Source organism: Benincasa hispida, chromosome 7 (assembly GCF_027475165.1).
Source record: "Benincasa hispida cultivar pf3 chromosome 7, pf3_genome.v1.1, whole genome shotgun sequence".
NCBI lineage: Eukaryota > Viridiplantae > Streptophyta > Magnoliopsida > Cucurbitales > Cucurbitaceae > Benincasa > Benincasa hispida.
This window is the reverse complement of record NC_143484.1, coordinates 20,457,075-20,470,431: the sequence shown is the minus strand read 5'-3', so window position 1 is coordinate 20,470,431 and position 13,357 is coordinate 20,457,075. Positions and strand designations below refer to the sequence as shown.

General features: G+C 38.2%; 1 protein-coding gene across 6 annotated transcripts in view; it reads left to right on the top strand.

Annotated features, from left to right (window-relative positions):
* The first annotated feature begins 237 nt into the window (after positions 1 to 237).
* Positions 238 to 13,357, top strand: part of LOC120081740 (ADP-ribosylation factor GTPase-activating protein AGD4-like) — a 68,719-nt gene continuing 55,599 nt past the window's right edge. For 3 of the 6 annotated variants that reach the window (XM_090315548.1, XM_039036846.2, XM_039036844.2), the window contains exons 1-2: positions 245 to 471; positions 13,238 to 13,314. In XM_090315548.1, the coding sequence (XP_090171674.1) occupies positions 424 to 471; positions 13,238 to 13,314 (125 nt within the window). In that variant the 5' untranslated portion in view covers positions 245 to 423. Of the gene's footprint in view, positions 472 to 13,237; positions 13,315 to 13,357 lie in introns of all 6 variants that reach the window. The other 3 variants (XM_090315549.1, XM_039036847.2, XM_039036845.2) reach the window with 2 other exon arrangements.

The following is a 13,357-nucleotide window of genomic DNA, read 5'->3' as shown; positions in this document are numbered from 1 at the left end:
TACATTTTCATATATGAGTGGTACCAAAACACAAGGAGATTTTTTTGGACTATATTTGATGCAGGGGTTTGAAAATCAAATTTTGAAGTTGATATTACAGGTTCACATAACTATGATGAAGTTTGTAGGGTCGGGAATTTTTAAATTGAGGGAGGATGGTTTTTTATTGGTGAAGTAGAGGGGTATTTTGGTCAAAGTGAAAATAATTGACAAATCATGGGAAGGAGAGGACATTTGGCTGGGTGAGCTGGGATTTTGTTGTGTTAGCCATAATGACCAAGGAGCCCCCCACGTGCACAATAATGGAAGCCTCATTTCTTCCCAATCGCCATGGCTGAATCTCAAACTCTCAGCTGAGGAACGAAGACGCAAAAACATACGCAGCAAAATTTTGCGCCCTCACATACGCAACCGAACGACGGAATGGGGGCATTTATCAAACTCGAGGATTCTCCTATGTTCTTGAAACAGGTAGCTTCCTTTTATGATCGAATTGCGCAAACTTTATTTGTTTGTTCCTGTTGAATTCTGTTGGCTTCTGGATTTGTTGTTAGCGATGAGTTTGTTTCATTTTTGAGCTTGTTTGCAGTTATGTGTGCAGTTGGAATCATTTCTTTATACTTTGAGAAGATTTAATCCGGTTGTTTGTATTTGAACTTGTTTTTTGTATTTGTCTGGCGTCCGTGTCCCTTTCAATGTGTAAAACAATCAGAAGGGGCTTGCCTATTCTTTTTCTTGTTTTTATTGAATAAGGATCAGTGATAAACTGATTTCTCCTTTCAGTTGCGAATGCGTTGTAATGCTAAAAATCTGGACAGCTACTGCTCTGCTAAAATTGAAACCTGATGGCGAATTATGGTTAGGTTAGAAGTTCCTTGATGACTGTGGATGATAGTTAGAAGGGGCTTTTCTTTTTATTGCAAACCACTTCTGTGCCGTAGAAAGGAAGGGAGAGAATCCAAGAGAGAGAGGAAATCTGTAAAATTGTATTCACCAAAAGAGGAAAGCGGCACAGTAGAGTCCCAAATATGCGAAGAAGAAAACCCTACACCTGACTAAAGAGCCAATGGGTTACAGAGAATAACAGAAAGGGTAACAAGTAATAACAGAGATCTTGATAACTAAATAAAAATCCTTAAACTGATTGTTTTAACTTCCCCTCACTAGCTGACTGGGGGATGCAGAATTGTAAGCTTGACACATAGGTTTTGAAAATGCGTGGAAGTAACCCTTGTGTCATGATATCAGGACGTTGGTTACTGGAAAGGACATACTGCAAGTTTGTTTCCAAGAATGCGCACACGGTCAAGTGTTGGTTGATCTGAATATGTTTTGTTGTTGGTGCATGGTTGGATTGGTGGCAATATAGGTTGCACTAATATTATCGCAAAGTAGAGTGTGTGGTGATGTTAGTTTGAACCCCGACTTCTAAAGAAGAGATACCACTCAAAACGTTTTCCTGCATTTGCTAATCCACAAACTCAGACTAAGGTTTGGGACGAGATACAATCTTTTGTTTGGAAGGTGAGTATGATATGAAATTATGTCCCAAGTACCATGGTTTGAGTGATATTTAAAGGGTACAAAGTACCATGGTTGTTTGTACCCTTTAAATATCATATGATACATTTTTTTTTTTGCAATGGAAACAAGCCTCTTCGTTAGTAAAATGAAATGAGACTAATGCTCAAAGTACAAGAGAATTATACAAAGCGCAAAAGATCCTAAGGATTAGGAGGCGAACCCGGGCATCTCAACTAGGTTGACACCCTCGTAGCGCCCTCATCATATCCATACAAAACTAACATACTAACATAACATGGTGATAAACCAAAGAACAACAAGGTCCCAAAACAAGTCACTAACCAATACACAATAATACAAAATAAGAAGAATATTATGCCAAATAAAACAAGATTGAGACAAAATACTAAAAATTTGGGAATATGAAGGCCAGTCGGTTTAAACATAATTCTTGTAAGGAGAAATCTTCAAAGGTCTTGCATAAAGTGCACTAGGATGAAGCATTTCTTCGTGCTAAATCATACCGGTCCATCCAACTTGCTTCTTTATCATGGAATACTCTTGGTTTCTTTCAAACCACAACTCAGCAAGGAGAGCCTTAACCATATTAACCCAAATTAACCTCGAGTGCTTCTTAAGTGAAGGGCCCATTAAAATTTGCTGAACGTTACTTCTGAAATTATCTCCAAACACTCAAGTAGTATTAAAAATGGAGAAAAATTTCCACCAACATCTTGTTGAATATGAGCAATTGAAAAATAGATGCTGCAAATCTTCACCATACAAAGGGCAAATAGAAGGAAACAAACAGACCGAGGGGAACTTTCTCTGCATGATTGAGGACAATTTAGAAGGCCAAACATCATTATCCAGATTTGAATATTAACTCTCCTCGACTTTTGGTCTTCCACGAAGCCTTGTATAGTCTTTTATCCAAAGGGGATGAAGGGGAGAGATGAGTAGTGAGACTGAGAAAACACCTGAAACTTCTAGGGACCATGTCCTTGTTTCAGAGTCTTCCAAAATTCTCTTACCTGAAATTAGAGTTAACAAATCCTGAAACTCTATTATCTCATCATCTTTAAGCAACCAACGAAAAACAATAAACTAAGAAGCTAGCATATGGTCCCAATGAGACATTATGGATCCCCTCGGTAACAAAGCAATCCTAAAAGTCTTGGATACCGAATATTCAGAGGGAGTGCATCTACCCATAGGTCGGTCCAAAAAGCAATTCTAGCACCATTGCCAAGTTTGAAAGGAGCCAAAGCTTCCACTTTTGACCAAAATCTCGAAATGCTAATCCAAGGACTTCTCAAGCTATTCCCAGGCTTCCCAGCTGTGTGCCAATTGAAAAGGTCTTTCTTATGAATGCTTCTGACCACCTGCCTCCTAAGGAAATTTCCTCCTCCATGTATCACCAACCCCATTTAGCTAATAAAGTCATATTTTTGTTTCTAAGACCTCCCAAATCGAGGTCTCCATCATTTAAGGAACGTGTAACAGTGTCCCATTTCACCAAATGGTTTATTTTGCTTCCCTTATGTCCTTCCCAAAAGAAATTTCGCATAATTCTTTCTAATGAAAGAATCAGGTATTGCAAATAAGGGCATATAATAAATTGGAATATTGGAGAGAACTAAATTTCACAAAGTAGCCTCCCTCCTCTAGACAAGTTAAACTTCTTCCATTTATCTAATTTTTTATGAACCTTATCAATCACTGGCTGCCAAAATGAAGCTTGCTTTGGGTACCCACCTAAGGTAGACCAAGATAAAGAAAAGGCAGCAATTTTGCCTTGCAATTTAGAAATCCAGCAGCAGCTCATTTTCATTTATATTGATTCCACTTAAGGTTGATTTTTCCCAGTTCACCTTCGTCCTAAGCACCATTCAAATAGTTCAATGGCTTCTTTTAGTTTCAATAACATACAGTTATCATATTTGCAAAAAATTAGGGCGTCGTCTGCGAATTGGAGTAGTGGAACATGAATCTTCTCCTTTCCTACTACAAAACCTTCATACAGACCATTTCCATAAAGCTTATCAAGAAGAGCCCTAACACTTCACTGACTAGGAGGAAAAGGAATGGTGACAACGGATCATCTTGCCTAATTCCCCTAGATGCAAAAGTACCTTCTATTAATGATTATAGAGAATTTGGGATTTTTTATGCATCCCATAATCCAAGAGATCCATCGTGGATCAAAGTTTTTTTGAAGACATTACTTTTTCTAGGAAGCCCTAATCTACATGGTCAAAAGCTTTTTCCAGATCAAGTCTAAGAATCCATCCCTTTTTCTTTTTTGCTTGGTAATCTTCCACCACCTCATTAGCGATTAGCACCGGATCTAGTATTTGTCTACCCTCAATAAAAGCATTCTGGGATTGGCCAATTATGGTGTGCATCACTTTCTTCAATCTTTCTGCGAGTGCCTTTGCAACTACCTTGTAGGTTAAGGTAGTGAGACTGATTGGTCTGAAATCCTTTACAAAAACCACATCATCTTTCTTTTGGATTAAGCATATGAAGTTTTCTCGGACACACGCATTTAGTCTTCCATTCTCGTGAAAGTCTTCAAATAGTTCTTTAAAATTCTCTTTGGCCAAAAACCAAAACCTAGAGCGAAACTCTACTATAAATCCATCCGGTCCTGGGCTTTATTCTTGCCAAGTGACTTTAGGGCAAAATAAATTTGAGCTTCTGAAAAATGTGCAATTAGTGAGGCATTTTGAGATGGGGTAATAAATGACCAATTTAATAGTAACAGTAAGTATCTGTTTCCAGGAGTACAAGTATATAAAGCATCATAAAAACCCAAAATAAGGCTTTCCATTTTGTGGAACGATTTGGTTGGCTCCCCTTGATTATTTATCAATTCAGTGATTACATTTTTCTTTTTCCTTGCTGCCAAAAAACTTTAAAGCATTCCAATGCACCGTCCTGGAGGCATGGAGAAACTGACATACCTTATTGATGGCAAAAGTTAAGTCTGGGTGAGGGATCTTACAATATTGTAGCGCATCAACAATGCTTCAACATTCAGTCATATTAGTGAGGCGTCTCACCAGCACGGTGGGATTTGGTGGTACTTGAGCTCATAAGTGTGGTGCATAACTTGCTTTCAAACATTTTAGCTCTCTCCAATAGATCAACAATATATATCTTGAGATAAATGCAAACCATCACTTAAATAAGACACCTGAATTCAAGAAAGTAGATAAAGGATCAAGATCCTTTGACAAAAATATTTTGTTGAGTAGAAATAAGTGAGTAGAGTACAAAATTATCACTACTGAGTATGATAATATCATCGACATAAAGAGGATAATCAAGATAGTGGAGTTCTTTTGAAAGTAAAATATGGATTATTTGATTTTGATGCTTGAAAATCCTAGTTAGCGAGACACAAACAAAGTTTAAGGAACCATGCTCAGGGGACTTTGTTTAAGCCCACAGAGTGTCATATTTAGACAACACATTGATCTGGAAGCTTAGAATCAACGAAACTAGGCAACAGTTCCATAAATGCTTCCTCTTGCAAATCACTATGGGGAATCCATTCTTAGGATTAGAAGTGAGCGAACAACATTAAAAAATTGATCTAACGGACCAAAACCGATTGAACTTACATCGGTCGGTAGGTGTGGTTGATGGTTAGGTCGATTTATCAATAGGTCAACGACATCAAAACTCATATTTCCAATTGAATTGACTGACTGTATTATTTAAACAAAAATGAAACGATAAAGATGCTTCTTTAATGCACTACTGATGTCCCCTTTAATGCGCCCTAGAGTTCTTTCAATGTTGCACATTACAAAATCTTGGTAAACAAAATATTATATTTTTCTTTCCAGAATAAAATTATATTATGTTAAGCTATAATATAATATATTAATATATTGAAAGATAAACACATTGATTTATTTTTTACTTCTTAGTTTCATCGACCCTCCATTCCTCCTTTCTCATCCACTTATCTCTTTCCATTATATCAATGAAGAGTTTTGTTACCTTTTCCCCCAAAAAAGAACAAGGGAGACACCTTTTCTTCTTTCTTTCTTATTCTTTTTCTTTTCCATGTTTTTTTTCGTTTTAGTTTGCCTGAGCCTTCACATCAATTTTGGCCAAAGCTGATTGACGGCTTGTGTGGCATTACATAACCCTCCAAAGCTGATGATCTTTGGTGAAGAAAACTGATATGTTAGTTTTTGATGTTAGTTTGAGCCCAAGATTGACGCCGACTATGGACAAACACCCCTAGTTAGCATCCAACAGTTTGATAGTCCATCAAAATGTTTTGTTCATTATGATTTTTTTTTTTTTTTTTTTTAGTGAAAGTTCCTCAATTGTTACACACCACGGAGAGAGCAATCCTTTTGGCATAGGATTGTCGCAAGTAAACATAGCCTCATCCTTTTGAGTGGTGGACGAAGGGGTTTAAAGGCACTCATTGGAACTTGTGGAAAAATATCTCTAAGGAGCTCCCTTCTTTTGTCCACTTGGTCTATTTTGTGGTGGGGAATTGGAGGGATACTTGCTTTAGGAAGATCATTGGGTGGGGAAGAGACCATTTGCTCCATGTTTCCTCGTCTTCATCATTTCTCTTCTCCAATGTTTTAAAAGGCTTACGGCGGCCTTGAGGCGGTATGAGGCATAAGCCTCATTTTAAATTAAGAAAACATAATTAAATCATAAAACATAAGATCTTATATATTCTTAACATTATAATATTGCTTACATACACATAACATACTCAAAATTAATCATGACAGAAAAAATCTTAATAATTAATCACGAAAAAAGGAAAAATCTCAATATTCCATGTAAAAGTTGGGAAAAAACTTCTCTAAATCAACTGGACAATAACTAATTGGGGAAAAACAGTTCGATTAAAAAAAAAAAAAATACTAACTTGGAAGTTTGACTCTTATTTTTGACTAAAGTGATTTTATATTCTTTTATATTCACCACTACTAGAATTTTCTGCAAATGGATGAAAACTCCCTCACTCCACCGATTGATTATGTTTAGCCCCACCCCTTTTTAGTGTGCTTTTAAATTAGTTTTCATTTTAAAATTCAATTAATAATAATTCTTTTTGCTTGTCGGTTCCACATCTAAAAAAACTTTTGTTGTTGAGGCTGTCGGTTCCACTTCCACCCAAGTTTCAATGTTTTAGACACCTGCAAGAGCAAAATTAATTGCTTTCAGTGGTAGGGCCAAGTCCATTTAACTTTTATCCTTCAAATTTTTTGAGGCTTTAGCCTCATAAGCCTCACGCGTTTGACCAAAGGCGTACGCCTTTACTGGACAAAGGCGTAAGCCCCCACTTTTTTTTTTAAAACACAATCGCCTGCCTTGAGGCTTAAGGAGCCACCTCGCCTCAAGGCGTGCACCTTTAACGATTTTTAAAACACCGGTCTTCCCTAAAAAATCGTTTGTTTGTGACTTCTTAGCATGATCCAGGTGCTCTTATCCTTTTTCTTTTGGGTTTCGTCGCTTTCTTTCCATTAGGAAAGTGATGCATGTGTCCTATCTTCTTTATTTGCTCGAGGGCCACTCCTTTAACCGTGGGAGAAGAGATGTGAGGGTTTGTAGTTCCAATCCTTTGGAGGGATTCTTGAGTAAGTCGTTCTTTCGTAGTTTGCTCGACCCTTCTCCCTTAGGAGTGACGATTTTGTTGGTGCTTTGGGGTAAGTCGTTTTTTTCCCCAAACATTTAGTTTCTTGAATGCTTGGCACACTAACACTAGTGATATGATCAAGGTGTTTTGTTAGGTACTTAAACACCTTGGAGAACCACTCTCCAAAAGCTAGCTATTGAGATGAGAGAGTCAAGCCACTTAAGTACCAAATTGGTCATTTCTTTCTAACCGATGTGGGACAAAGGTAGCCCATACTTTCGGTTCCTCACAATACCTCATCCTTGAAAAGTGTCTCGATGGCTAGACTGACGATACTTCACTCTGATACACACAGTTAGAACCCTCTGCCGGTGCTCCTCTCTGGAACGTCCAATCCTTTGGAGGGATTCTTGAGTAAGTCGTTCTTTCGTAGTTTGCTCGACCCTTCTCCCTTAGGAGTGACGATTTTGTTGGTGCTTTGGGGTAAGTCGTTTTTTTCCCCAAACATTTAGTTTCTTGAATGCTTGGCACACTAACACTAGTGATATGATCAAGGTGTTTTGTTAGGTACTTAAACACCTTGGAGAACCACTCTCCAAAAGCTAGCTATTGAGATGAGAGAGTCAAGCCACTTAAGTACCAAATTGGTCATTTCTTTCTAACCGATGTGGGACAAAGGTAGCCCATACTACCTTGGTTCCTCACAATACCTCATCCTTGAAAAGTCAATGTCTCGATGGCTAGACTGACGGTACTTCACTCTGATACACACAGTTAGAACCCTCTGCCGGTGCTCCTCTCTGGAACGTCAACAATCGGCTCTGATACCATTGTTAGGTACTTGTTTACCTTGAAGAACCACACCCAAGAACCAACTATTGAGATGAAAGAGTCAAGCTACTTAAGTACCACTTGGTTATCCCATTCTAATTGATGTGGGACAAAGGTAGCCTATACTACCTTGGGTTATAACATGTTCCTCCTCAATTTGCGTCGCCAGGAGAAGGGTCGCTTTTTATGGCTGGGATGTGTGCAACCTTATGGGTTTTGTGGGGGGAGTGGAATAGTAGAGTGTTTAGAGGGGTGGAAGGGACTCTAGTGAGGTTTGGTCCCTCGTTTGCTTTCATGTTTCTTTGTGGGCTTTGATTTCGAACACCTTTTGTAATTATTTTATAGGCACATTTTGCATAGCTGGAGTTCCTTTAGGGGGAGAAATATTACAAAAAGATCCTAATGATCTGAATCCCAGGTTTAAGTTTTATGCTAGAAGAAGGTTCAATCCACTGAACATTGGACCTCCTTGGACCACCCGCGTTGATACTATCTTAAATCTACCTTTACCCATCAGAAGCTTTTGGATCAATTGGTGATTTAAGATAGTATCGAAGTTGGTGATTTAGGGACGTCCTGTATTCAAACCCATGCAATGTTTTTTCCTCCCCAATTAATATTGATTTCCACTTGTTGGGTCTTCTTCATATTTCAAGCCCACAAGTTGAGGGGAGTGTTAGTGATATAATATTAAATTTGCCTTCACTCAATAACTTAAGCTTTTGGGTCAATCAATGATTTAAGACTTTCTGTTAGGGGAGTCCCTTTTTTGTAGGCTTGGTTTTTATATGCCCTTGTATTTTTTTTTTTTTTTTTTTTTAATGAAAGTTGTTCTATCCAACAAAAAAAAGTTACCGAATGAAGTGGAAAACAATTAAAAGAGGATAATACAAAGGCCAATAACAATATTTTTTAAAAATTATTTAATTATTTTTAATAAGAAACCAAGCTCGGAGGTAAGTTCTCTCTGCTCTCTCCTCTCTTCCCTCCTTTTCTTCCTGGCCACTCTCCGGTGTCTTTCTCTCTTCCTTACCATCATTCCCTCCATCGGAGATATACTGCCTAAGATACTACCTTATGGAAATAGAAAGCTGTAACGTGAATGGATACTTCTTTTGTATTTGGACCGAATATGATCAGTTCTACATTGAGGATGTGGAAGCTTGTAGGGTGCTGTCCCTCACAAGGGCGCAATTGAGTTGGTTTGTGGAGCAAGCTTCCAAGCTTTTAGTAAGTTCGAGTAAACTCTATTTTCTCAGCAATGACAGAAGTAGCGATGGAGCCACAAGGATACCCAAGTTTAGGGATCTCTCTGGTTGGGTTTTTAGATTTGTGTTTAGCCATCAACTGGAGGTCGGTTTTTTATTCATGTCCTAGAAGGTCCTAAGCAAAAAGGTTGGCATTCTTACATTGGTATGATTAAGGTTTTTTTAAAGAAAAGTGAGAATTTACGTCTGTTATCAAAAGCCCCTGCTTATTCCACCAAAGCTACATCAGTGCCAATTCCCCAGTTCGAAAATGGAACAAGTTTTGCGGATGTGGTAAAAGGAAAAGGAGACCTCAAGTGCAAAACCCTAGAATCATCAACCAAGAGTGACAACAAACAGATGCAGCCTCCAACTCCATCCTCGTTTAAACAGAGCAAGAAGGCCTTTTGGGTTCAGAAGAACTCTGAAGTGTTCAAGGAAGACTTTAACAACTTATGGATCATCTCGAGGCTATTTGTGTTCAATGAATGAAGGAGATAACAAAAGTGTTGAAACCCTTCAATCGGATGTCATTATCAATCCTTTGTTTGCAGATAAAGCTTTAATCAAAGTTAATCAAGGAACTCTAGAAGAGCTGATCGAAGAGCCAGGCAAATGGCAATCAATCGGTCCCTACCATATACTTTTTGAAAAATGGAACAAAACAAAACATGGTAGGCCTTCGGTTATGAGAGGTTTGGGGGCTGGATTTCAATAAAAAAATCTCCCTTTAGACTATCGGAATAGAAGCATCTTTGAAGCTGTTGGAGCTTACTTTGGAGGGCTTGAGAATATTGCACTAGACACTCTTAATCTTACTAATTGTGCTGAGGCAAGAATTCAAGTTGCTAGGAATCTGTGTGGTTTCATGCCAGTAACGTTAGAAATAAAAGATGAGACTTGAGGCAATATTTATTTGAATTTTGGGGATATAAAGTGTTTAGATCCTCCCTCAATAACTAAAGGTGAGTTATTTGTATACAAATTTTCTAATCCAATAGATTTAATCCGATTAATTCAAGTAATGAAGGATGAAGGAATCGCAGTCGATGAATTGAAAGCCGAATGGTCCTTTCTTCAATCCAATCAGCCTAAACCGGAATTCTCAAGGAATCCCTATGCATTTCTGAAAAAGGCTCCACAAAAGTCACACGGGAAGATGAAGAATTCATCTTCAAAAGTTGGTGCTCACCTCTCTAAGGAAGTTAAAGAGTTTTCCCCGTGGAGGCTGCAGAAGTCAAAACGGCCACTTTTGGTTGGCGCGAATTCCCCATTGGCATTTGAACGGTTCCCTTTAGAAGAGATACAAAATTCGAAGCAGCACCCTCATGTGGGAGGCACGTTCCTCTCAGAGGAAGCCGAAGAGACATCTGTTTTAAGGAGAGAGAAAAAGGCAAACGATTCAACTTCTAAATGGCCCCCTTCATTGGTCATTGAAAAGTCCAAACAAACTAAATAATACCACTTCAGCACAGTCCGCGAAAGAGGCTTGTATGAAGGCTTTGTGGTTAGAAAGGACAAAGTTCAGATCTCCATTCTCCAATTTGCATATGATACCTTACTATTTTGCAGATATGATGATGACATGCTAGATATTCTTCGAAAATCCATTGCACTTTTTGAGTGGTGTTCCAGACAGAAGGTTAATTGGGAAAAATCCGCCCTATGTGAGATCAATATAGAAGAAAACAAGTTGAGGGCAGTAGCTTCAAGGCTGAATTGTCAATTAGTACACCTTCCTTTCTTATATTTGGGCCTCCCCCTAGGAGGATACTAAAAAAAAAATGGAGTTTTGACAGCCGATTATTGACAAAGTACAGAATAAACTTGATAAGTGGAGAAGATATAATTTATCAAGAGGAGGAAGAGCTACTCTTTGCAAATCAGTCCTCTCTAATCTACCAATATACTACATGTCCTCCTTTCTGATGCCTGAAAAGGTGGTTTTAGCCTTAGAAAGAATCACAAGAAACTTCTTCTGGGAAGATCACAAAGGTGGTAAGATAAACAACCTATTGAAATAGGAGATTGTATCTAAAAAACAAGAAGATGGTGGACTTGGGCTGGGAGGTATGAAGGCTAGGAACTTGGCCCTTTTAGCCAAGTGGGGCTGACGGTTTATGCATGAACACACTTCCTTGTGGAGACAAGTTGTCACGAGTATTCATGGCAACAACCTCTTTGGATGGCACACTTCCGGTAAGGTAAAATGTAGCCTTCGTAGCTCTTGGATCAGCATCTCAAGATCGTGGATGAAAGTGGAGGCATTGGCAGCTTTTAAGTTAGGAATGGAAACAAAATTTCGTTTTTGAAAGACCTTTGGCTGGATTATACTCCTCTTAAAGACAGCTTCCCATCCTTGTTTGGTTTAACCACCAACCCAAACGGTTCAGTCTCAAACCATTGGGATTTTCAAACTTCTTCATGGTCCATCAACTTCAGAAGATTATTAAAGGAAGAAGAGATCTTAGAGTTCCAAAATTTGCTAACCTTGGTGGTCAAGAAGGAAGTTAATAATAGCCAAGATACTCGCATCTGGTCCCTAGAAGCTAATGGCTCCTTCTCAGTAAAATCATTGGTAAACCACCTCTCCTCGGCCTCACCACTTTTACCATGCCTTCAAAGAGCTCTTTGGAAATCCAGCAGTCCTCGGCGAGTTAATATAACAGTGTGGATAATGCTTTTTGGAGCTCTCAATTGCTCCTCTGTGTTACAACAGAATCTGTCTTCCCTTTATATTTCCCCCAATTGGTGTGCTCTTTGCAAATCAGGCGAGGAAGACCTCCAACACCTTTTCTTTGATTGTACTTTTGCCACTAATTGCTGGAGAGCACTTTTCAATTGCTTCACCACTTGTTGGGTCTTCGACAACATCTTCAAAAGCATCGTACAACAGCTACTTCTTGGACCATTTCTAAAGAAAAGTTCAAATTTACTATGGATTAATGCAACAAAAGCGTTGCTGGCTGAGATTTGGTTTGAAAGAAACCAAAGAGTGTTCCATGATAAGGAAACTCCTTGGATTGCGTGGTTTGAGGCAGCAAAGCTTAATGCTTCTCTTTGGTGCTCCCTAGCTAAATCTTTTGAAGCCTACTCCTTACAAGATATAAGTTTAAATTGGCAGGCATTCATTCAACTGGGCAGCTAGTTTCAGAAGTCAGTGGACGGCTTTTTAGAATTTTGTGGTCGTGTTTTCAGAATTTTTGTCTCTGTTGTTGTATTTGGTTTGATTTCTGAGTTTTGTAGCTACAGTTTAAATAGCTTCTGCAAGTTCTCGTTTGGTAGTTCATAGTCTTTATTGGTAGCTTTATAAGGTTTCCTTTGTAATGTTGGATATGATGAGGGCGCTAAGGGGATGTCAACCTAGTTGAGATGCCCGGTGCGCCTCCTGATCCTTTGGTTGTAACTCTTAGTCTTTTGCCTTTATTTTTCATGTACACATCTCTTGTACTCTCTTTTAATGAATAATAAATAATAAAGGCGGTTTCCTTTAAAAAAAAAAAGAAAAAGAAAAAGAAACCAAGCTCTTATTAAGGCGGGAAAAAAAAAGAAAGAATACAAGGGCATTAAAAAAAAAGAATTCACAAAAGGAGACTAATAACAAAGATTCATCACTTAATAGAAATCCTTAAACACCACTCCCATGCCAAAAGCAAAAAAAAAAAAAAAAAAAAAAAAAAAAAAAAAAAAAAAAAATAAAAGAAACAAAAAACCAAGTTTATTAAATAGCTCTTATGTAGAATTATGGTACCTAAGGAGTAGAGAGAGAAAAAGAAAACATTTGTGGTTCTCCGTTTGCTTCTCACAGGTAAGTGCCAATCATGTGTCAAATTTACGTTTTTTGTTTTTGGAGCTTATAACTGGTTTATCATCTTGTGTTGCACATTTTGAGTGGAAGCCATCTTTTGGTCCTCTTTGGAAGCTGTTCTTCTAAAAGTTAGATTTTACTTTATTTGGTCATCAGATAACTTTCCTTACCTTTATTTTATCTTTCCACTATTTATAGATATTTTCTCTAGAACGAACAACGGATGAGTTGGAAGATCGATGCAGAAGGCTACAAAGTGGATGTAGGATGTTTATGTAAGTGCTTCATTTTTATTCTTTTCCACCATCCTGGTTAAGG